Source organism: Ammospiza caudacuta, chromosome 20, assembly GCF_027887145.1.
Source record: "Ammospiza caudacuta isolate bAmmCau1 chromosome 20, bAmmCau1.pri, whole genome shotgun sequence".
NCBI lineage: Eukaryota > Metazoa > Chordata > Aves > Passeriformes > Passerellidae > Ammospiza > Ammospiza caudacuta.
The window spans coordinates 6407648-6430814 of record NC_080612.1 but is presented as its reverse complement, the minus strand read 5'-3'; the positions used below and the strand labels follow the sequence as shown (position 1 = coordinate 6430814).

The window sequence follows — 23167 nt, the reverse complement described above, 5'->3', positions numbered from 1 at the left end:
AATATTGTTCTGATTTGGCTTTCATCTCACTTCCTCGTTTAATTATTGATGATTTGTTTGGCTTTTTTTTCCTCCCTGAAATGACAAATAAACTCCCAGAAACTGTGCAAGGATACAGGAGAGGTTTGCACTATGACAAACTCCCAGGAGATTTGGGCTGACTAAAGCCTCCACTCCTCCCAAACCTCTCCGCTTTCAATCCTAATGGGAAAACTTGAAAACCAGAGAAAAATGGAGCCACGGGGCATGTCAGGAACACGGGGAGAGCCAGAGCTCATCCCTGGAGAGGCAGCAAATGAACTCCACTGGGCAGGAGGTGAAGGATGCACCCAGGAATAGGATCCACATGGTCTAGAACCAGGTAGTGTGGGCTCAGGGGTGTGCATTTTATTCCTAAAATCTCCTATGGTATTAGATTCGTCATAATTAACACAAATTTTGCTCCCCACTGAGCAGAGGCTTGCTTGGCCTCTGTTGTGTTACACATTAAACTCCTGGCATGGCACCACCATGACCCCACGGCTGACCCCAGGAACAACAGGAGCACACAGACAGCTCCCAGCTCCTGCCCTTGGGCAAGCCTGTGCCCACCCAGGGTGGGATTTCCACCCTGTTGCTGAAGATTGCAATGCAAGATGTTTTCTATTACCATCTGTATGGCAGATTATCTTTGTCAGGTGGGCAGTTTGCCTTATCTCTCTCTTTGAGTGACCACAATCACTCCTCCCTGGGAGGGGACATCTGCTGATAACAGCCATTGAATGTCACTGCATGGCTGATAAGAACCACAACATCCCATTGGGAGATGTGAGCCCAGGGGGAGGAGCCAAGCATTCCTACATGGATATAATCTGGAGGTTCTGGAACACCAGCACGGCTTCTCCAATGGATTCCCCAGAGGAACAGCAGCTGCCTCTCCTTCCACTGGATCTTCAGAGGAAGAATCCATCCTTCTCTACAGGATCCCTGCTCCAGCAGAACCACCCCTGACACTGCAGGAGGGCTGCAGCCACAATTCCAATGGCACTGCCACCAACACCCTGACCCACAGGGTGTCAGGTTGAGTTCTGACTCTGTCAGTGTTGTTCTAGTGTACTGCATTGTTTATTTTATCCTTTTATTTTTTTTCCTTTCCCTATTAAAGAACTGCTATTTCCTGCTCCCATATTTTTGCCTGAGAGCCCCTTAATTTAAAATTTATAGCAATTCAGAGGGGTGGAGAGGGTTTACATTCTCCATTTCAGGGGAGGTTCCTGCCTTCTATAGCAGACTCCTGTCTTTCCAAACCAAGACACTCTGTGAAGCCGAGGGGACATCCCTTGGCATGTCCTTGTCCCCCTCTGGGCCTGCAGAGCCAACAACACTGCAGCTGCAGTGCTCTGGCTTGGCACAGCATCTCAAACCAGCCCAAACTCCCCCTGGAGGGGAGCACAGGCTGTTTTATCTCAGTGTCCACCCCTGTGGGCCATTTCCTCACCAGGAACACGAGGCAGTGCAGGAGCAGGGTGTAGAAGAAGGCCACGGTCCGAGCGGTCTTGTTGGACAGGATGAGCCGTCCCTGTGGGAGAGCAGAATGGAAAATCCCAGTTTAATGTGGCTCACTGGGAACCAGCTCCCCCAAACAGCCCTGGAAAGACCCTGGCCAGCACTGGGAGCTTGTTCCTGCCAGACCCTGCACAGACATGCAGGGAGGTGGTGTTTGTGCCCAGCTCTGAGCAGTGATGCTCCTGCAGAGTGGCTGCACAAATGCCTCAGCTCTCAGCCCAAATGTGCCCAGACCAAGGTGGGTTCAGTGTGGGCTTTCCCCCACTGGAAACACTTCTGGGGGTTGATTCTGAGCTCCTTCAGCCCAGCTCTCTCCAGCAGCTCTCCCTGCTGCTACTGTGCCAGCCCTGCCTTGGTGCCTGCTCCTCAGAGAAGCCCTGGCAGTAATTAAGCTTTGCACATTTTTAATTCGTGAGCTCAAACAACTTTGTGATTTGCAGCATCCCCTCGCTGCCTCCTGAGCAGGGCACTGGAGCCAAGGCTGTGCTGGTGCTCCCAGAGCTGGGCCCTGCTGTCCCTTGGCTGTGGCTCTGTGAGCTCTGTCCCCAAGGGTTTGTTCTCCATCCCAGGAGGCTGGAAACCTGTGGGGTCAGGATCAATCTCCCTCCATCCCTCATTTTGGAGATGCCACTGAGCCACAGCCATACCCTGCTGATGCCTCAGCCCTTTTGGCACTCCACACCAAATCCCAGTGGGAAAACCTTCGCGCCCATCCCTCCAAAAGCACCAAAATCAGGAGCAGCAGAGGAGTGGCTGGCACAGGACGGGTCCTGCCCTCCCTCACAGCCTCTCTTTATTCCTGCTATAACCCAGGGACTCATTATGGACATAAGCACATTCCCTGAACACCAGGCAGGCTTTCCAGAGCTGGCATTAAAACCCACAGATCTCCCACCAAACCCATTCCGGGCTGGAATCATCTTTGCTATTCACGGCCACGGTGGAGGCTGCTGGAACAAACAAGATTATGTTCTTAAATATTCCCAAGGAAGAACTCCCCTAAGTAATTTTTTTTTTTTTGTGTGTGAATGCCTTTCATTAATTCTCCGTGGTGCTGGCACGCCACACAATCCATATTCATGTTGGCATTTGCTTGGTTTTTATGCAAATTGCAGCTCTGCCTTTATTACAGGATATCTCTGTGTTCTGTGCAGCCCCACGTTCACCTCCCTTGTGCTGGAGAGCTGGGGGTTAACTCAGCCAAAACCCCATCCTGAGCCTGCTGCTAATGCCACAAATTCCACTAGAAGTCAGATTTCCTCAATAATTTCCACATTTTTAGCTCAGGAAGTTCTACCCTAAGAGATGGCAGCCTGCAGGGGCAGCAATCACCTCTGTGGCTCAGGCAAGGACCCTCTGCTGCTGCAGACACCACAGCTCCCCCAGGATTTCCCCTGATGCTTTTTTGGAAGGGAGAGCCAGAGCAGGAAGGCTCAGGGCTTGGGAAGGGGTTTTTAAGGAGAATGCAATGAGCAGCCAATGTGTGGAGCAGAGATCTTCCCTGGACCCTCTGCAGCTCCTCACACTTCTCCTCCCCACATGTGTGGGGTGCTGGGGGTCTCTGGGGGTGTCCCCTATGCAGGAGGCTTTGCCCTGGCTGGGGGTGCAGCCCTGAGCCTCACAGCATGTCACAAACCAGAGGAGAGGTGCTGGGAATCATTGAATACAATCACAATTGTCTAAATTGGAAATACCTCAGAAATCCTTGACTCCAACCAGCACTGCCAAGCCCAGCACTGAACCCCATCCCCAGGTGCCACGTGTCCCTGCCCTTGAAATGCCCCATGGATGGTGATGCCACCACTGCCCTGGGCAGCAAGGGAGGGAAGGGATTGCTCCCAACCCAAATTCCAGCATGGCCAGTGTGCTCTGCACCCTGCCCAGGACAGCAGGGATGCTTCCCCTGCCCCAGACCCCATTCCCCTGCAGGCACTGGGCTGAAATCCCCCCAGCTCCCTCAGTGCTGGCACAGCAGCCACTCACCATGCTCAGCGTGGCTTTGTCCCAGGGACTGAGGCTCAGGTACTTCCTCTGGCGTTCCTACAAGGAAACCATACAGGATTTGGAAGTTCAGAGGCCAAATTTGGGGTTTGCACAACATGGAAGGAGCTGTGTGCCCCAGGATGGTCCTATTTTCCCTTCACCCCCATGTCACAGTCATCTTTTATGAAAAATCCTTTCCTTAGGATTTTTCCTCCTGAGAAGCTGAGAGGCCTCAGGAACAAAATGTAAACAATGATTATCTGCTGCTGTGGAATGCAACAGGTGCATCTGTGATTGGTCTCATGTGGTTGTTTCTAATTAATGGCCAATCACAGTCCAGCTGGCTCAGACAGAGAGTCCGAGCCACAAACCTTTGTTATCATTCTTTCTTTTTCTATTCTTAGCCAGCCTTCTGATTAAATCCTTTCTTCTATTCTTTTGGTATAGTTTTAATATAATATATATCATAAAATAATAACTCAAGCCATCTGAAACATGGAGTCAGATCCTCAGCTCTTCCCTCATCCTCAGACCCCTGTGAACACTGTCACACCCCCAGCCACCATTGGGGCACAGTAACTTTGATTTATTTGTTTTTGCTTTCGAAAGCAAAGGACATCTGAGTGTGTTTCATTCTATCAGAGCTCCCTGGAGTTCACGCGGCCATGACAGAGGGGCTGGTGCAGAGGGAGGTGCTGGGAGCCTCTCATACCTTCCTGCTGAAGGAGGAGAAGGGGTCCAGGCGTTCCTCGTACTGGGAGGAGTAGCGCTGCTCCGTGTCATCCCTGCTGCTGCCCTGGGGGAGCAAAGGCAGGGTCAGAGCCACAGGGACACCCAGCACAAGCACAGAGCCCTGGGCCACCCCATTTGGGAGAAAACACCCCCAAAAAGATGGAGCAGCACAGCCCAGAGCTGACCCATGGGGCTGACAGCATCAGAAAGGAGAAGCACAACAGGAGCTGTGGAATGAAGTCCTTTCTTCATAGGATTATGGAATGCTTTGAGGTTGGTTTGTCTCAGTATTTTGGGCCCTTTCTATGAAATAATTGCCACCTGCGTCCTCCCCACAGTGCTCACCTAGGCTGCTGCAAACCCTACCCTGAATGCCTCTGCTGCTGGGCCAGGCAGGAGGGAGACAGAGGTTTAGGAGGAGGAAATCATGGTTCAAACACAGAGCTGTTAAAGGCTGGGAAAAGGGCAAGGAAAATTAAGAAAATGCCTTGAAAGAAGGGAAATATTTGGGTGGGTCCTGACAGGATGGATTTTATGCTTCTCCTGTATAATTCCCCTTACACAGCCTTGCCTACAGCGAGCCCAAGGATGCTCCTGCAGCCTCCCTGCTCCTCCTTCCTCCAGTGTTGGCTTATATCTCAAGAGTTCTATTATCATTATGGTGCAAGGATTCCATATCACCAGTTTTGTACCTCCTCAATGTTTCTGGTAGGCAGCTCCTCTAAGCACTGCCTGTTCCTGGTCCTTGCAGCAGCCATCTGACTCCAGGTCCCACCAATCCACTCTTTTATACCACGGTTCTTACTGGCTACAGGTGTGGCCTGTTAACATCAGGCTTGTTCCTAACCTTTAGTAATTGGTTCAGCTGCAACTCTTTGGGGGATAAGATTACATTCTATGCCACCTTCATTTACCCTTACTGCATCCCCCTACACTCTCATTGTGGAATTTGCTCCTCCAGCTCTGCAGGAGCTGCAAATTCCACATCATTCCTGCCCAAACCCAGCCTGGGAAGAGCCCATGCTGCAGGATCCTTGCTCCAGTGCGGATTCCCTGACCCAGCACGGCAGCCCTTGCTCTGCACTCCCCAAGGCCTTTCTGGACCAGTTCCTCCTGCAGACAGCCCTGCCTGCTCCCATTGCTGGTTGTTACACCTCTGTGTAAACCTTTAGTAAGGCCTCACACGCTGCAACCCAACCCTGGGGTCAGTGTGATGAGCCCAGAGCCCGATTTAGGGGCGAGGAGCTGCCCCAGCCTGGCCAGTGCCGTGATCTCTGCTGAGTATTTTTAACGTGTCACATGTCCCATTAGGGGGTGAATTATGCAATCCCCTGCCACGCTGCCATGGAGGGCTTTGCTCTTTAGCTCATGGCCATGGCATTCAGGGGTTGCCTTGTGGCAGAGGATAAACATGGAGATGATATTCCACAGGAGAAAGGGGAAAAAATGTCAGAGGGGACGACCGGGCGTCATCCCGGGCACATAAAGAGAGGCACCAAATAAGGTCCCTCGAGCTGCAGGAGTTTCCCAGCACCAAATGCTATTAAAATATCCCTCAACAAAACAGATCAGTGCAGGCAGCACAGGAAGGGGGGAAGGAAGGCAGGGAATGGGTGTCCCCTCTGTGAGTGGCATTTCCAAGGAAAGCCCGAGGCCAGCAGAGCCTGGCTCTGACAGGGAAGGGCTGGCAGTGGAAATGAGCCTGAGCCTCCTGCAATCCCCCAGGGAGGAACTCCTGAGGGACAAAGCACGAGCAGAGCAGGCTGCAGCAAAGTATGGTCCCCCTTCCCAGCCTTCTCCTGGCATTACTGGGATGATTTTGGGCTGGTTCCTTCTCTTTTGTCTTCTGGCTGCTCAGGGAGCAGCTCTCTCTGCTGGGTACAAGAAGTGGGACAGGATGAATTATTTTTCCAGGCTCTGCTGCAGGGGTTTATTGCAGGAGGTCCCAATTTTTTGGTCAGGCAGAATTATCCCCACCTGCCAGCAGTGAGCATCAGAGGGGGGTGTAGCAGCTCACTTAGGGAGGAAATTTGGGTTTCTGGCTTTGAAGATGTCATAAGATTCCTCAGCACAGTTCTACACTGCCCTCCTGGCAGGGAGAACCTTTCCCACCCCAATTATCCCCAACTCCCATGCAAGCTGCACATTGGAAATGTGCAATTTCTGTGTCTGGGGGCTGCCTGCTGTGTGAGCCCAGCCTGAAGAGAGACAGACAGACAGACAGACAGACAGGTGGACACTCACCCGGCCAGGGTAGCTCTGCAGGAACTTGATCTTCTCATAGAGCTTGATGTTGTCAGCCCTGAGGGTGTCCAGCTCGCTCTGCAGGGCGTGCACCGTGTGCTGCAGCATCCTGTTCTCCTGCAGGGTGAGGGGACAATGGGACCCTGACAGGGGGATCTGGGACATCCTGACAGGGCTCAGTCCCCTTCACCCCAGGAATCAAACCCCTCTGGCTTTGAACTCAAACTGCTCCCTAATTAAAACTGTCCCAGCGTGGCAGAAGGGGCTCCCAGTCCTGCCCAAGAAGGGCTGGGGTAGCCAAGGTGGCTGAGGGGGCTTTGGGATGGGCTGTGGCTCCCACAGGAGGTGCAGGCACAACCAAACAGCTTGGAAAAGGTTATTTTGTGCTCCACTTCAATGTGTTACCCCAGAATGTATTCTATGTGTGCTTTCTCCATGGCACCTCCAAACGCTGTGCCAGGAGCACAGGGACAGAGGGATAAATGGGTTTGGGTTTGGAGCTGCAGCAGCAGCAGGGAAGGGCTGGGGCAGGCTTTGCACAGGGACAGAGGGACACAGGGACAGAGGGATAAATGGGTTTGGGTTTGGAGCTGCCCTGGAGCTGCAGCAGCACGGACAGGCTGGGGCAGGGTTTGCTGCTGCCCACATCAGGATGTGTTTTCCTTTTGCCTGGCACAGAGCTCCCTGCAGGCCATCAGAGCCTCCAGCCCAGGCTGGGCCCCTGCAGCCCCCCAGCAGGCTCCTCACCCCCTCCAGCTCCTGGTTCTTGGCCCTGAAGCGTTCCCTCTGGCTGGAGATGATGGAGAGCAGCGAGTCCACCTGGCCCTCAGGGAATGGGGTGCCAGGGGGTGCAGGGTGACCTGTGGACGAGGTTTGGTCTGAGACATGACCTGGCAGATGCCCACCACCCACCCCAGGGGTGTGCTCAAGGTCCTTCTGCTGTGAGACCCTGGGAACACCCAAATCAACCCCAGATATTACAGCATGGACTGTTATTTATCTATATTTAATTTTTTAAATTTATTTTTGGGGACTCATCCTCAAAGGGGACAGGAAAACCAATTGCATTGTTTGGTGCAACCCATGGCTGTCTTTCCCTCCCCATCTCTGCCAGACTCTCTCCTCTGGCCGCTGCTGCAGCTGCAGCATTAAAATAAAACCCCAGAGCCACAATCCTCTCTCCCCTACCCTGACCCCTCATCCACCAGTAGCTTGCTATGCCCAGGACCCCATTTCTATGCCCTGGACCCCATTTTTGGGGTGTTCCACATGGGCTGCCCCCCTTGACGGGACTCTGTGGGGCTGTGGCCATTCCCTGCCTGCTCTTCCTTCCTGGCAGTGGCACTGACAGCCAAGCAGAAATGTGTCCCCAAGGCCATGACTCAACCAGCTGCACTGCGCAGTTATTCACAGAGCAGGATGGGTGGCTGCAGGTTGTTTAGCTTGGTGGGGCTGTTGCTGTGATAATGTTTATCTTGTGTTTTCAAAACCTTTCAAAACAAACCAAACCAAACCAAACAAAAAAAACCAAGGAAAAAATAGGGAAAAAAAAGGAAAGGAATTTTTTTTCCCCCAGAGGAGCAAGGAGTTGTTATTTTTTTTTTGATTCATTTTCTCCTGCAGACCTCAGTGCAGGCTGATGTACAGGAAATGTTTCACTCTGGCTCTGGAGGGGTTTGGCTTGGGAAGAGCAGAGCACAGAGCTGAGGGTGTTGGGCTCAGCCTGGGCTCACCAGGCCTGGCAGTGCCTGCTGCACCCCAGGAGGACACAACAGATGGGCAAACCCTGCCCGGCATGGAGAATGCCCCAGTGGGAGCCACCATGAGCAGGGATGGCTCAGGAGCTGCCATCCCTGGAGAGGTGACACCCCTGCCCATGGTAGGGTGCCCCTGTTGTCATTATATTTATTACAAAGGTTCCACATTGTTGTCTCCTTATTGTAAGGGTCTCATACCTTCTTGGTGTTTCTCATGGGCAGCTCCTCAGAGCACTGACTCTTCCTTCTTCACAAAGCAGCCACTGACCCCAGTTCCCTTCCCAGCCACCCACTCCACTCTTTTAGAGCATCTTCGTCTCACTGGTCACAGCTGTGGCCTGTTCAAGTCAGGCCTGCTCCTAATCTTTGATCATTGGCCCAGCTGCAACTCTTTAGGGGTAAGATCACTTTCTACACCATCTTTATTTCCTCACATTCCATCCCCCCACACGTCCCAGCCCAGCCTGGCTGCCCCCTCACCGTAGAACTGCGCCGTGGCCTCCTTGATGGGCTCGGGGATCCGCTCCAGCCCCGGGGTTGGGGCACCCTGGGCAGCACAAACAGCAGAAATTCAACATTTCCCACCCTGCCAAAGGGGCCTGGGCAGAGCAGCCCCTCCTGGGCCCTGCTGCAGCCTCGCCCCTGCTGGGCAGGCTCTCTGCAGGGATGAGGGGCTGGGGCTCCACCTCAAACCCCAGCCTTGCCCAGGAAGGGCTGGAGGGTCCCTGGGTGCCCCTGGTGCCACCCCCTCCCATGCCAGCACCTCCCCATGGCACCCATCTCTGCTGGGTGAATTGTCAGAAAGAAAAGGAATAAACAAATAAACAAATAAACATAAACATAACAACAACAACAACAACATTTAGAATCATTAATAAAGATAAAAATAATTGGTAATGATAATAACCAGAAATTGGTAATGATAACAATATTAATAATTGATGAATAATACTAATTTAAAAATAACTAATAATGAAATTATACTATAATAATAATAATAATAGTAATAAAGAAGTAGTAATGAAGAGGATATAAATAATTATAATAATAAATATCAATAATAAGGAATAACAATGTAGTAATTAAGAATAAATAATGATAATAAATATATACTACTACTACTACTACTACTGCTACTACTACTACTGCTACTAATAATAACAACCACCAAAAATCCCCCAGAAACTGAAAACAAGAGGAGGTGAACACTCTCCCATGCCCCCATGGGGCGGAGGGGAGATGCATCCATCTCTGCTGGGTGAATTGTCAGTAAGAAAAGGAAGGGAATGAATAATAATTAATAATAGTAAAATTAGTAATTAAGCATAAATAATTATTATACTGATTATTATTAATTATTAACAATGACAAAAGATTAATAATAATAATAATAATAATAATAATAATAATAATAATAATAATAATAATAATAATAATAATAATAACCACCACCCCCCACAAAAAGTGAGACCAAGAGGAGGTGGGCACTGTCCCCTGCCCCTGGGGATGCGCAGAGCCCTGTACCCAGGGCCGTGGTACCTCAGCCTCGGGGCGTGGCACAGCAGACAGGGCCTGGATGGTGCTCAGGTCGTGCTCCAGCTTGGCCACGAGCTCCTTCTGGGCAGCCAGGCCGGCCACAGCCTCGGTCAGCTGGATCTGCAGCTCGGCACAGCGCACTGCAAAACAGAGCAGGGCTGTCACCAACCCCAGCCGAGCCAGGGGACACCAAGGGGCTGAGAATCCCCACCTGAGGAGCTCAGAGCAGCTCAGGGCAGCACCCTGCTCTGTGCTCATGGCTGGGACCACAGCAGCAGTCCCTGCTCACTCAAGAGCTTTATCGTTTGATTTCATGTTTTTAGGGGTGTTATGCTTTTAAAGGACTTGTTTTTTAAGGCTTAGGGTGGTGTTATGGGTAGCAGGATGAGACACAGGGTAGGTTTTTAACTATCTTGTGGTGGCTTTTACTGCTGTGAGCACGCAGTGCTTGCTTACATAGCAGTTGGACTAGTTATTAAAGAGAAGGGGAAAAATAAAAAATGTTAAACCATGAACCTTTCCATCCTGTGGAACAACCTGTCAGATGCTTCAAAATGAGCAAATGCACATTTGCCATGAAATGAAGGCATTCAGTAGCATTTTTAATACGTGTCTGGAGTAGTGTGATGTTGTTAATTTAATCTGGGGATGCCCGGGCTGGGCACAGTCCCAGTGCCACCTCCCAGTGCCAGAGGCAGCTGCCAGCGCTGGCACAGCTGTTCAGAGGCATCACCCAGGTGTTTTTGGTGCCCTGGGAGGCAGAGTGGGGGCACTGGAGAGGGTTCAGGGAGCTGAGCCCAGGCCTGGTGTGCCCAGGAAAGGGGATGGAAGAGGGGATGGAAGAGGCTGCCCTGGGGCTGGCAGAGGCTCTCACAGGGCAGGTGGTGGAGCAGGGGCCTGGGGCAGGGTGGGGACCCCCCAGGAGGGGCTCGGGGGGATCAGTCCTGCCCCAGGCACGGGCTGGGCTCTGCAGCCCCCGGCGTTCCCGCTCTGCCAAGCCCGTACAAAGGATCCCTCTCTGTTCCCAGCTGCCCCCCAGAGTAAAACCCACACCCTAAACCACAACAGGCACTGCTGGAATGCTCCAGGAACAAAACAAAAACCTCTTGTTCCCCTCACATAACCCCAGATGAGCCCAGATGTGGAGCAGTGAAGCTGCAGCCCCGCAGGGCAGGCCCTGTGTTCCATTGGCAAATCCATCCCAAAACTGTCCTGCAGCAGAACTCGACCTGGTTCACCTTTCCCCTGGCTGCCAGCAGTGTCTGTTGTGGTTCTGCTCAGGGCTCTCCCTGGCTGGCAAACCTGCTCAGCTCCAGGTTCAGAGCTGGAGTTTTGCACTGCCAGCACCTCCACTGTGGGGATGAAGGATCCATCCCTCTGTGCCTGGATCTCCAGGTGGGTCAGAGCTTGGGTCCCATCTGTTCCAGTCCCTCCCTGATAATTCTGTTGTAATTATACCCCTAATTTCCAGACAGCTGGAAGGCAAAAAGATTTCCTCATTTATCAACAGCCAGGGAGCAAGAAGTGCAGGGGTTGCTGCAAGGGCAGGCTGTCCTCATGTCCTCAGGGCTCCTGCCCTCTGTGAGCCTTCAGACAAGGGGTGCACAGCTCAGTTCCTGCCCTCCCAGTCCTGCCAGGCTGGGAAATGCTCCACACAGCCAGAAACCAGCTGTGGAGGGAGCTCCTTGCACAGGGAGGGATGCCCTGGCCACAGGGCTGGGATAAGAGCAGCAGTGATGGAGGCTCAGTGATGCCCACAGGGACACTGCTTTCCCAGGAATCAGGGGCTTGGCTGGTGCAAATTCCCCCTTTTTGGTAGCTGTGGCACCTGGGGACATGGCAGTGATGGAGTAAGGGTGATCTTAAAGGTCTTTTTAAGCTAAACAATAAGAAAGACAATTACTGTGTTGGTGTAATGGAATTTCAGAGCCCCTTTCATTTCACCCCCTGCCATGGCAGGGACACCTTCCACTGTCCCAGGCTGCTCCAATCCCTGTCCAACCTGGCCTTGGGCACTTCCAGGGATCCAGGGGCAGCCACAGCTGCTTTGGGTCTCCCCACCCTCACAGGGAATAATTCCTTTCCAATCTAAACTTAGATTGGATAAATTTCCTTCAGTTTAAAGCCATTCCTCTCCCCATGTTATTCAGAAGCACCAAGCCTCACTGCAGGGAAAGAGAGGTGGCATTGCTTTGAACACAACACATGGATTTATTTTTTCCCCCTGTGCATATTTACATTTTAGAGCCCCCAATCAAAGACTCAGGATGGAGCAGAAGTTGTGCTAAAGGCACATCCCACTGGAGGTCAGTGTTTCTCCAGGAATGGGGAATCCCTGCCTGCTCCAAAACATGGGTGGCCTGATGCAAAATATTTGCATCAACAAGATTTGGAAAGGAGAAAACCTCTTCCCTACAGTTAATTATTCAATTGGCTGTCTTTTAAAATGGCATTAAAATGTAATTGGGAATTATTGCTGGCCAAACATGGGCTGGGGGCTCAATTCTGCACGAGGCACTGCTGAGCATCCTGCCCAAGGTTCATCCCACCAGGAGCTTACCTGGGGCAGGAATTGTTCCCTGGCCTCCCACCCTGCCCAAAATCCCCTGCAGAGCTGAGCTTGGAGCCTGCAGGAGGAGACCCAGCTCCTGCACCTCTCTCTTAAATGATCCTTCTGGCTTCTGAGTTACAGGGACTGAGCTTTTTCAATTTAAGAGAAAAAGGGGTCACCAAAGCTCTCGGTTTTAAAGGGATCCTTTTCCTTTCCTTTCCTTTCCTTTCCTTTCCTTTCCTTTCCTTTCCTTTCCTTTCCTTTCCTTTCCTTTCCTTTCCTTTCCTTTCCTTTCCTTTCCTTTCCTTTCCTTTCCTTTCCTTTCCTTTCCTTTCCTTTCCTTTCCTTTCCTTTCCTTTCCTTTCCTTTCCTTTCCTTTCCTTTCCTTTCCTTTCCTTTCCTTTCCTTTCCTCCTGCCTTGGCCCTGAAACCATCCATGGAAACAGAAAAGGCTGGAGCAGTGTCTGACACTGAAAGCAACCAAACAGAGCTTCCCTCTCATCTCCCTGTCAGTGTCACTCCTCACAGCTGGATTTTGGGGTTTTATTTTTAATCATAACTTTCCCCTTTTCACAGGGGCCGTGGCCACCCGCGGGCTCAGCACTTCTGTGCCAGCGACTCTTCACCTGCAGCAGCAGGAGCAGGGCAGCTCAGGCACTGGATCCAGCAAAAGGAACCTGCCTTTGTGCTCCCCGAGCTGCTGAGCCCTGCTCTGACCCCTCTGATGTGCAAATACCTCAAAGGGAAGAGAAGAGCGACTGCAGAAGGGAATGGGACAAAGAAGGTGAAGTCCTGGGGAAAATGGGTTTTAAAGCAAGTAGCTTTAGCCTCAAACTCTGCCAGCTGTGGGGTTTAAAAGCCAGGCCTGGCATTGCCATGGCCTTGTGAAGAACGGAGCAGAAGGGCAGGGATGGGGCAGCCCCACACTGGCAGAGGCTCTGGTGCCACCCTGGCACAGACAGGGCTGGTTCCCTTTGTGATGCACAGAAAATCAGAAGCTGGGACTGGACTGTTCCCACCCCTGAAAGTGCTGAGGGCTGGAAGGGGCTCTGAGCAACCTGGCCCAGTGGGATTTGTCCCTGCCCATGGCAAGGGGTTGGGCCTGGTGATGGTAAAGGTTCCCTTCCAACCCAAACCATTTAATAATTCTATGATACCCTGCCAGACTCTGAATGAATCCTCAGAAAGAGCCTCTGCTCAAAGAAAATGCTCTATAGAAATGCCTTTTCTGGGAATTCTGTGTGCCCAAGGGGGGATGAATATTTCAGGAAACAACATCAAGGACCTGTATGGACAGGCCATGTGGTGGGACACACAGTGAAGAAACAAAACCCAAAATGAGAATAAAACACTGACACGAGTCTTACACTTGTGAACAGCCCAGTCAGTCCCTTGCCATTCCAAAGCTGCAGGTTAAACCCTTGAAGTGATTATTAAGAGAACATTCCTGGAGTGCCCAGGCTGGTGGGGCAGAGCCTGGCAGATGCAGGAGCTCATCAGGAGTGCCCCGAGCCAGAGCTGCCACACAGCAACAGCAACTCTGACTCCTGGAACAGGCCCCAGCAACTGGGCTCCCCTGGCAAATCATCCAAAATAAACAGCATCTGTTTTCACAGATGGAGAGAATTAAGACATACTAGCAACTTAGTTTGAAGTTATAAGGCCAGACATAAATAAATGAGAGGCAATCTTTCCATAAGATGGTGGCTTGATTACTGAGGATACAGACAGATGAATAAATCACCTTGGGGTGAGATAGGATGGAACTTGCTGCACGTCCATGGGACCAGGGTAACTGCTCATGTGGATCCTCAGAGCCCCGAGGAAATGAGAGGTGAGTGCTGTAGCTGAAGGGATAGGGCTGGGAGCACACACATGGGCAGCTACGGCAAATTAGCTGATGCTCTGCAAGTTCACACCCTGATTTGCCTCGTGGAACTGTTTAATCTCCCTCCATTTACTGTCTGGCCTCCCTGAATTTACATAATTGTAAAAAAAAAGAAAAGAAAACAAGCTGAGAAGTGATGTGGCACGCTCTCTTTGAAAAGTCAACTGAAGTGCACTGAACGCCACTACTTCAAAGGTTTGAAGTCTATTTTATTGACTGGAAGGAAGATGATGGTGAGATAAGCAAACCTTGGAGTGCCTTGGCACCGAGGCTCAAAGCTGGAGACTCACTCAACACAAACAGGGGTGTCTGAGAGTGCCAGGGTGAGGAGCAGGAGCCAAAGGAAGGAGCAGGAAACTGGGTCTGCCACGGACCCTTTGCTTTTCCCAGCTCTTTCACCTTTCCCCGTGCTGGACAGTTACATCTGAGTTGAAATCATTGCTCTTCTCCATGAACAAAACGTGCCAAGACTTCTTGGCACTGCTCTGCAGGAGCCTTTCCAAGCCAACAAAGTCTCCGGCTCTGCCTGATGCCAGAGCTCCCAAGGTTTACACATAAACTCAGGCCCAATTTCAGGCTCTTGAAACACTTGGCATTTGGCTTTGAAGGAAGTCTGGAAAAGGCTGTTATTGCCCAAAGTCCTGCTTTGAATCAAGGGAGATGACTCGACCTTGACCCTGCTCTTTGTAGCTGCAGGGATGAGCAGCACTCGATCCAAAGGCTGCAGATTCAGCCCTGCATGCACAAAGTGATTTTCTCTGCCTTCTTTGTTTGGTCTGAGAAGATGCCAAGGCAGAAAGATCTGAGCCAAAACCCTTCCTGCAACAGGGAGGTTGTCAGAGGCCTTTCACCATTGCACAGCTTGATGGCTCCAGCTCTGTCTTGACCTTTTCATGGTGAGGGACAACATTTGAGGGACAACATTTGAGGGACAACATTTCTGCCTGGCCAGGGTGTGTGGGAGTCACTCAACCCACCTCAGCTTCATGCAAAGCTTTTTCCTTGGGGCCACCACTGCTGGGAGCTGTCAGCAGGCTGAGGAACAGGACAGGGAGCAAGGAATGATGGAAGATTTCTTTCTACAAGTCACCAGACCTCTGTCTGTGGGCTCTGAGGTGCAAACCTGCTCAGAAATTAAGGTTGTAGTGCAAAAGCCCAGCTGAGCATCTCACCTCCCACGAGGCAATGAAAAACCAGTGTCATTGAAGGGAATGTACTGCTCCAAAAATGTCCCCAGAGTAAATAAAGACCAAGTGCTCCAGAGATCTCACCAATGCAACAGAAACACAAAGGAATTGGGATTTTGGGACTTTTTAAAGCAACTTTTGTCGAAATCTCCAGGGAGGGAGGAAAGGTCAGGCAGCTCCAAGAGTTCCTGAGTAGCCAGAATTCCTGGATTATTAACCTGGGAATCATCTCAGGCTGCAAAGCTGCTTCTGGGCTGTCCTGGTCCATCTGTACCTGCCAGGAAGGCATTCCCTGATCAGACCCTCTGCAGAAAAAGCAAGGAGAGGATGGAATGAGAGGAATGATGGCAACTCTAAAAGCCATCTGTAAGTTCTGGCCTGATCTCCCTGTCTCCAGGCACAGGTACCAGGCTTGGAAAAGCTGCAGGAGTGCAGAGATGAGGTTCCTCTGCAGATAGAGTCGTAAGAGAAGACATCAGGACCATCAGTGAGGTCCTTCAGGGATGAAGGAAGGACCTTCAGAAGATGAGCAGCTCCAGACAGGAAGGAATGGCCCTGGCACCAGTGAGGGCAGCAAGAACGGCCCTGCTCAGTTTTACTTCCATGTGCTGCCAAAGACGCAAGAGAAAACTGGGACAAGGACAGAGCAGACCATGTCCAACACCCTGAGAACAACATTTGAGACTTATCTGCCCAAGTGGCAAAGGAAGCAACAAGGAGAAGCCCCACTGTCAAGCTCATCCCAACATCAGCATCATTCTGAGCTCCTGCTGCCCTCTCCTCAGTGCCAGCTTGGAAAATGCTCTTGGGGAAGGGAGAAGGAGCCACCAAAGTGCAGCATGGCAGGACGAGGGGGGATGATTTTCAACTAAAAGAGGGTGATTCAGGTGAGTTCTAAGGAAGTTGGGTTTTTAATGATGAGGGTGGGCAGGCCCTGGCACAGATGCCCAGAGCAGCTGTGGCTGCCCCTGGAGTGTCCAAGGCCAGGCTGGATGGGGTTTGGAGCAGCCTGGGACAGTGGGAGGTGTCCTTTAAAGGTCCCTCCCAACCCAAACCATTCCATGACTCGCTGGGGGCTCCCTCCTGTCACAGACACATTTTATGGAAAATCCTTTCCTTAGGATTTTTCCTCCTGAGAAGCTGAGAGGCCTCAGGAACAAAATGTAAACATTGATTATCTGCTGCTGTGGAATGCAACAGGTGCATCTGTGATTGGCCCATGTTGATTGTTTCTAATTAATGGCCAATCACAAGGAGCTGGCTCGGACTCTGTCCAAGCCACAAGTCTTTGTTACAATTCCTTCTTTTTCTATTCTTAGCCAGCCTTCTGATGAAATCCTTTCTTCTATTCTTTTAGTATAGTTTTAATGTAATATATATCATAAAATAATAAATCAACCTTCTGAAACATGGAGTCAGATCCTCATCTCCTCCCTCATCCTCAGACCCCTGTGAACACCGTCACACCCTCCCACCTCTCTGGGTTTCTCTGCCAGGTGAGATTTCTTCTCCCTCCCCTGCTCTTCTCCCTTTCCTTTCCACATTTTGAGGGCCTGCTGGGAAGGGAACGTTTGAAGGATTTCTCCTTCCCCTTCCTCCTGGCCCAGCCACTCCAAAATAAACAGCTCCCAGCAAAGAAACCCAGCACTGCTTAATAAATTCACCCTGTAAGGAGAGAGATTTCATACAAGAAGGGATTATTTCCAAGGGTACTAAGATAATTACATGGGTAACTTGGAAGAGTTCAAGAAAACAGTTTGAATTTTCTTATCAGTTTCCCATAGCTTGGAGCAAAAAGAAAATAAAATGCTGTGCTGTAATCAAATCATGTTTTCTGAAGCCCTCTGTTGGCAGGTACACAATTCCTCCACCACTTCCATTAAAACAGAAATGCTGAGCAGGAAATGACAGCATTTCCAGATGGAAAGAAGTGGGGCTCAGAAGCACCCACAGCTCCTTACCTGGTGGGAACATGTGAAAAATATCCCTTTTCCCACTGAAACCCAACCTGGCTCTCGCTGTGGTGGAGCAGAACCTTGGCACTGAGGTGTGAACTCCCTCCTGCACCAAGGATGCCACAAACAAGGACTTTTCCCATCAATCCAGCAAATCCCTCCAACGTTTCCTATGCAAACCTCACCCACCCAGCCCCAGCAGGAACTCCCACCGATGTCCCAGTTCAAACCAATAAAGGTCTATGGGAACACACAACATAAATTTTTTCCAAAAAAGAGAATTTTGACATTCTTTTGACAGGCAGCCCCAATAAAGTTATGGTGGGAGATCCAACTATCTCCATGGAAGGCCATAAATATTTGCTCCTGACCTCTCTGATGATTCCTTGTGGTTTCCTTCCTTCCTTCCTAACTTCCCAGAATTAACTTTTTGAGATTTAGGCTTGAGAGAACCACCTGGCTTTATCCCAAGATGCGAAATTGTGAGCTGCTGTGAGCCTTCTCCAGGGCAGTGCTGTCTCAAGTTTAACACACCCTTTGCCTATGACCACCTGTGGCATTTTAGGAGTTTCATGCTGATACCACCTGAAGGAAAGTGCAGGTTACAAATACACAAATTAACCTACCTGAGGCATGGCATTTTAAAAGTCTAGCTGTTTAGCATCAGGTTTTAAAAAAATTATGGTCAAATTATACACAATAATACCATTTATAGCAATCAACAGTTGGACTAGTTATTAAAGAGAAGGGGAAAAAATAAAAAGTGTTAAACCATGAAGCTTTCCATCCTGTGGAACAACCTGTCAGATGCTTCAAAATGAGAAAATGCACATTTGTAATGAAATGAAGGCATTCAGTAGCAATTTTAATACATTTTGAGGAGAATTCCCCCACAACTGCAGAACTGAAGATGGCAAAGACACAACGGGACACCAACATGGAGCAAAGTGGGGTGGGAAATCCCAGCCTGACTCTGCTCTCCAGCACAGAACCACAGCAAATATCCCACCTGGCCCCCCAAAACTCCTGTTCCACAGGAGACTCCAAATGGGGGCTCAGGAGAGCCTGGTAGGAGAAATGTGTCAGGGATGTTCTGCAGGAGATGGTGGAAAACAAGGTTATTGCCCCAAAATAAACTTCAATTCACAAAAAACAGACATGAGCAGGGGAAAGAGAGCACCCAGGTAAGCACAGACACACACACACATCCTCTGCCTGACACCCAGGGCATCCAAAAAATGATTTCTTCCACTACTTTTGAAAACACAATCCCACCGACAGATTCCAGCATCTGTTCCTTACCAAGCCCCTCACTCTGTAAATACTGAGAGTATTTATAGGAACATCCCATAAGGCACTAAATGAGGAATTTATTTTCCTGTAAAGGACCTGTAAAAATAAACAGTGAGCCAAATAGCTGGGAAAATTCTTTGACATTTTCATTTCTGAGACTAAAGCATTTCCAACCTCAGGTAACTGACTTTTTTTTTCCTTTTTAATTAGTTGATATGTTGCTGTGGTGCTCAAAACAATTCCCCTCGGCAGTCTCAGACCCCAAATATGCATTTTCTGTCTGTAAAGCTGGGTGCCCACCTCACACTGACTGGATTTCACTGAGCATTTTGCACATCTAACAGTTCAATATTTAAGATACTGGAACCACACACACACTCCCCACAGAACTGATACACAAAAAGTAAATTTCCCTCCCCTGGCCAAACACAAATCCCACCAAAGCATCCCTGTGATCATCACCAACACCAGAAGCACAATGTAAATGTTTGCTGCTTGGACTCAGGTCTCACCTCAATAAAAGACAGCCCACACGGAATTGTGTTTGTATAAAAGATATTTACTTCAATTATCACACCTAGGGTGCTAGTGAATAATAATAATAATACATCGTGTGAGTTTCATACAGTGATATTGCTTCTCCATATCATATAGGGACCGTTGTACAGTGCTGAGAACAAACATTTTATGGCTAAACCAAACAAAGACAGAAACAATGCCTCTGCTGACGAGGGAGCGCTGCCCTGCACTGCCAGCCAGATAAACTCTTACTTTTTTATGTTTAAACAAATACCAAGAAATAAAATGTTACAAAAGATGAGTCACAGCAACACAATGTGGGCTTCTCAAAGCTACTTGTACAAAAAAAATGACACTTTTTTTCTTTTTTTTGGTCAATTGGGTCTTTGTGAGGATCTTTTTTTTTTTTTCTTTTTTCTTTTTTCTTTTTTAAAATCCGTGATTGTGAATATAACAAACAAGCTCTAAAAACATCTAAGACTTAGTGCGTTACAGAAAAAATATAAAATACTGCTAAAAATGTAAGACACCACAATACACTGGGGTAAAAACTGAGCTTATTATTAAAAAAAAAAAAAAAAAAAGTTCTCAGGAAAAAGTACACCACTTTCTGTTCGAGTTCATCTTGTGCTGTGTTAGTAGTCGGGGCATTTCCAAGGTCTGCCCATTCTCATGGCAAGTAGTTATTGCACAAATGCAAAGAGTTAATTTTTTAATTAAAAACAAAATAAAAATGAAAAGGGACATGAGGGAAACAATTAAAAAACAAAAAAAAAAAAGAAAAAAAAAAAAAAAGAAAAAAAAAGAACATCCCCCCCTCCCCAGCCTCCATCTGCTTTGGGATCAATGTCCAAATTTGTATGTGTGACATTCTCACAGCATTTCCAGCAAGGAATGGGAGAAAATGCTTTTCACCACAGAAATGCATAGAGTATTCCAAGAGGAACAACCTTTTGTTTGGCAGAGCTGATCCAACATTACACTAGGGCTTTCTTTACTCTCATTTTCAGTTTCTTTTTGGACTACACCAGAAGGAAAAAGAACCTGATGTGGGAAATTCGCCGGATGGTTTTTTATCTTTAAGTGGGACACCCTCGAAAGGCAAAGTGCAAATTTGCTTCCCAAGCCACAGAAGTGCCCTGCAGCTGGCCCAGCACCTTCCCTCTGCCCATGCCAGGGGACTGGCACAGCTGGAGCCTGCCCATCCTTCCCTCTGCCCATGCCAGGGGACTGGCACAGCTGGAGCCTGCCCATCCTTCCCTCTGCCAATGCCAGGGGACTGGCACAGCTGGAGCCTGCCCATCCTTCTCCTGCCTGGATCTGGGGCTGCTCTGCTGCTCCCCAGGGCCACCTGGCCAGGGCAAAGCCTGTCTGGACACAGCAGCACAACTGAGCCACCGCTGTGTGCCACACACAAAGCACAAGGTGGATTTCCAGAGCTCACACCAGCAAAAGTTGCTGCTGCACAAGTTTGCCTTTTTTTTTTTTTAATATTTTTTTTTCCCTTGACCAGCTTTTGAATGAGAAGGAAATCAGCTCTGAATTCAGAAAGTCAAACATATGCCAACAAAGATGAACATCACAGGAAACCAGTCTCTCATTTTAAATGAACACTTGTGAGTGAATTGCAATGTGCTCTGACCAGGGGCTCTGTGTCTTTAGCAAATTCTCAGTAGAGGCTCTAGGAGGCTCAGGGTATTTTCTCTCTCTGTATATTTTAAGTCTCTTCTCTCACAACTGAGGCTTCTTATTCTCAGTCCTAAATTATTTTAAAAACTATTTAAATAATATTATTTATTAGGCATTTAGATAAAATACTTTTTTTTTCTTAAAAAAAAAAAAGAAAAAAGATTGCTCTAGAAAACACAACTGGGGCACAATGATATGGATACTATGAGCCAACACCACCTGCTCCATCTCTAGGAAATCCCAAGCTTTCTCCAACATCCATTTAGGGGACAGCAACCTGGTTTAGTGGGGAATCCCTGCCCATGGCAGGGGGTTGGAACAGGATGAGCTTCAAGTTCCCTTCCAACCCAAACCAATGATATGTAAATACTCCCGTTGTGGTTCTACCCAACAAAAAGCCAAACCTCAAAAAAGAAACTGTTACAAATGAATCTCATCAATAGGAAATCTTGGATTGTTGTCCTAATCCCAAAGCACCTCTGTGTATTTCACCTTCTGATGCTGCAGAGAGAGCGAGCTCGGGGAGGGAGGGCTGGGGGTGCCTGCTGTGCACAACCCCAAACAAACCCCAGCTGGAATGGCTGGACAGCCTCAGCCCAGAGCCAGCAGGGCCCTGGAGTGGCAGTGGGGACAGCAGCTGTGACTGATGGCACAGAGGAGCTGCCACGGGGGTTTCCTGGACACTCACACACCTGTGAGAGCTCTGTGAGCATCAACTGCTGGCTGACGGCTCAGTCCTGTCCCAAGAGCTGCTGGAAGGAACCCACAGGGATTTTCTTTCCCCCCAGGAGTGTGAATGGCCCTGAAGGAGAGCTCACCCTCACTGGCTGTGGGACAGGAACCCCCCAGGCACAGCCCCAGAGTTTCTATTGCACAAAGACTCCTCACACAGTGCTGGATGTGCCTGGGGCCAAGCACCTGCCAGTGCTCCACCAGTGTTTGCTCCCCCCAAAAATAAATGAAAAGAGTCTGGGAATGCTGCAAGCCAGATCACTGTGCTTTAGATTATTCTCCATGAAGAGATTAGGAAATAAGGCACATAGCTTTCCAAGTAGAGAAAGTGAAAGAGTCAATTCCAGGAAGCAAATCCTAAAGACTTAATGGGAAATGTGGCAACACACAGGATTTTTGATGATATGCCTATGGAGTGAAAATAAAATAATTTCAAGCTCGACTAAAATCTTTCTCCCACAGAAAAAAAAAGGAATGACCCATGAACTCCATCTCTCTAGAGAAGGTGAGAAGGAAATGGAAGCCCTGATCAAGGGAAGGGAAAAGTACAATGCAGATGTGACCTTGCCTATTCCCCACGCTCCTCCTTTCCAAACCAGATGCTCAAGTACTCCCTGCATCACCTGTGCCAGCATCCAGAGGTAACCAGGTCCTTTGGAAACACTTTTAAAGCTAGTAATAACTTACCCACATATAAATAACACATCAAAACAGTACAAAGGGTCCAACACAAGCTAATAAAAGCCAGGGAAGTCTGATTGAAAGACTGATTGCAAAAATATTTTTCCTAGTTACTTGGAGACAAGATTGTACTTCAGAGCAAGTCAAGTGCCAAGTTTTATTTATTCTCTTGAAAGCACAGACACTCACCTTCCAAGAGGAGCTGCCTAACAGAAAATTTCTACCTCATTCCTACAAACACTTGAATTTTCAGCTAAGGGAGAGCAAGGCTGAGCTGCCTGCTTTAATTCTATACTTGGCTTGAATTTATTTCATCAGCTGGTTTTGTGATTGTTTTAAAAATGTCTTTACTGTCCACTGTACATTGATAAAGGAGAGAGCACTACACACGTGCAAGTATTTGGGATATGAACTTCCTGCAGGAAGCCAAACCTACAGACAAGGTTTGACCCCTCCTTTCCCATTCCTTGGCTCTTGCACATCTCAGACCCTTGGGATCATTTTTATGTATTCTGAGCATGATCTCCCCTGTCCTCAATAGCTAAACCCATGCATCTCCAGCAGCCTGGTCTCTCCAGTGGCTAATCCCCTCTTTACAGCAGGGAATGGATCTGACAAGGGGGGAATGGCATCCTCTGCCCATTAAAATACATCTTGGTTTTAAGCCTTTGCTCACCTACATCCCAAACGATTTCACAAATTTGGCTGCAGTGATTCTGCTGCTCCATTAAGACCAAGCACACAAATGCTAAATACACAGAGGGGCTTTTCCACCCTGGAATGATGCACAGAGACACATTTCACAACTCCCAAAAATGCATAATAATTACCCTCACAGACAGAAGAGAACACAACTCTTCTGCTTGCTGCTAAGA

At 49.1% G+C, this 23167-nt stretch overlaps 1 protein-coding gene across 1 annotated transcript in view; it reads right to left on the bottom strand.

Annotated features, from left to right (window-relative positions):
- CUX1 (cut like homeobox 1) overlaps window positions 1-23167 on the bottom strand; it is a 273252-nt gene that overhangs the window by 3039 nt on the left and 247046 nt on the right. The window contains exons 15-21 of the mRNA XM_058817804.1: window positions 9801-9937; window positions 8742-8808; window positions 7252-7364; window positions 6505-6621; window positions 4241-4324; window positions 3529-3585; window positions 1478-1558 (exon numbers count right to left, since the gene is read on the bottom strand). Of these exons, the coding sequence (XP_058673787.1) occupies window positions 1478-1558; window positions 3529-3585; window positions 4241-4324; window positions 6505-6621; window positions 7252-7364; window positions 8742-8808; window positions 9801-9937 (656 nt within the window). The remainder of the gene's footprint in view (window positions 1-1477; window positions 1559-3528; window positions 3586-4240; window positions 4325-6504; window positions 6622-7251; window positions 7365-8741; window positions 8809-9800; window positions 9938-23167) is intronic.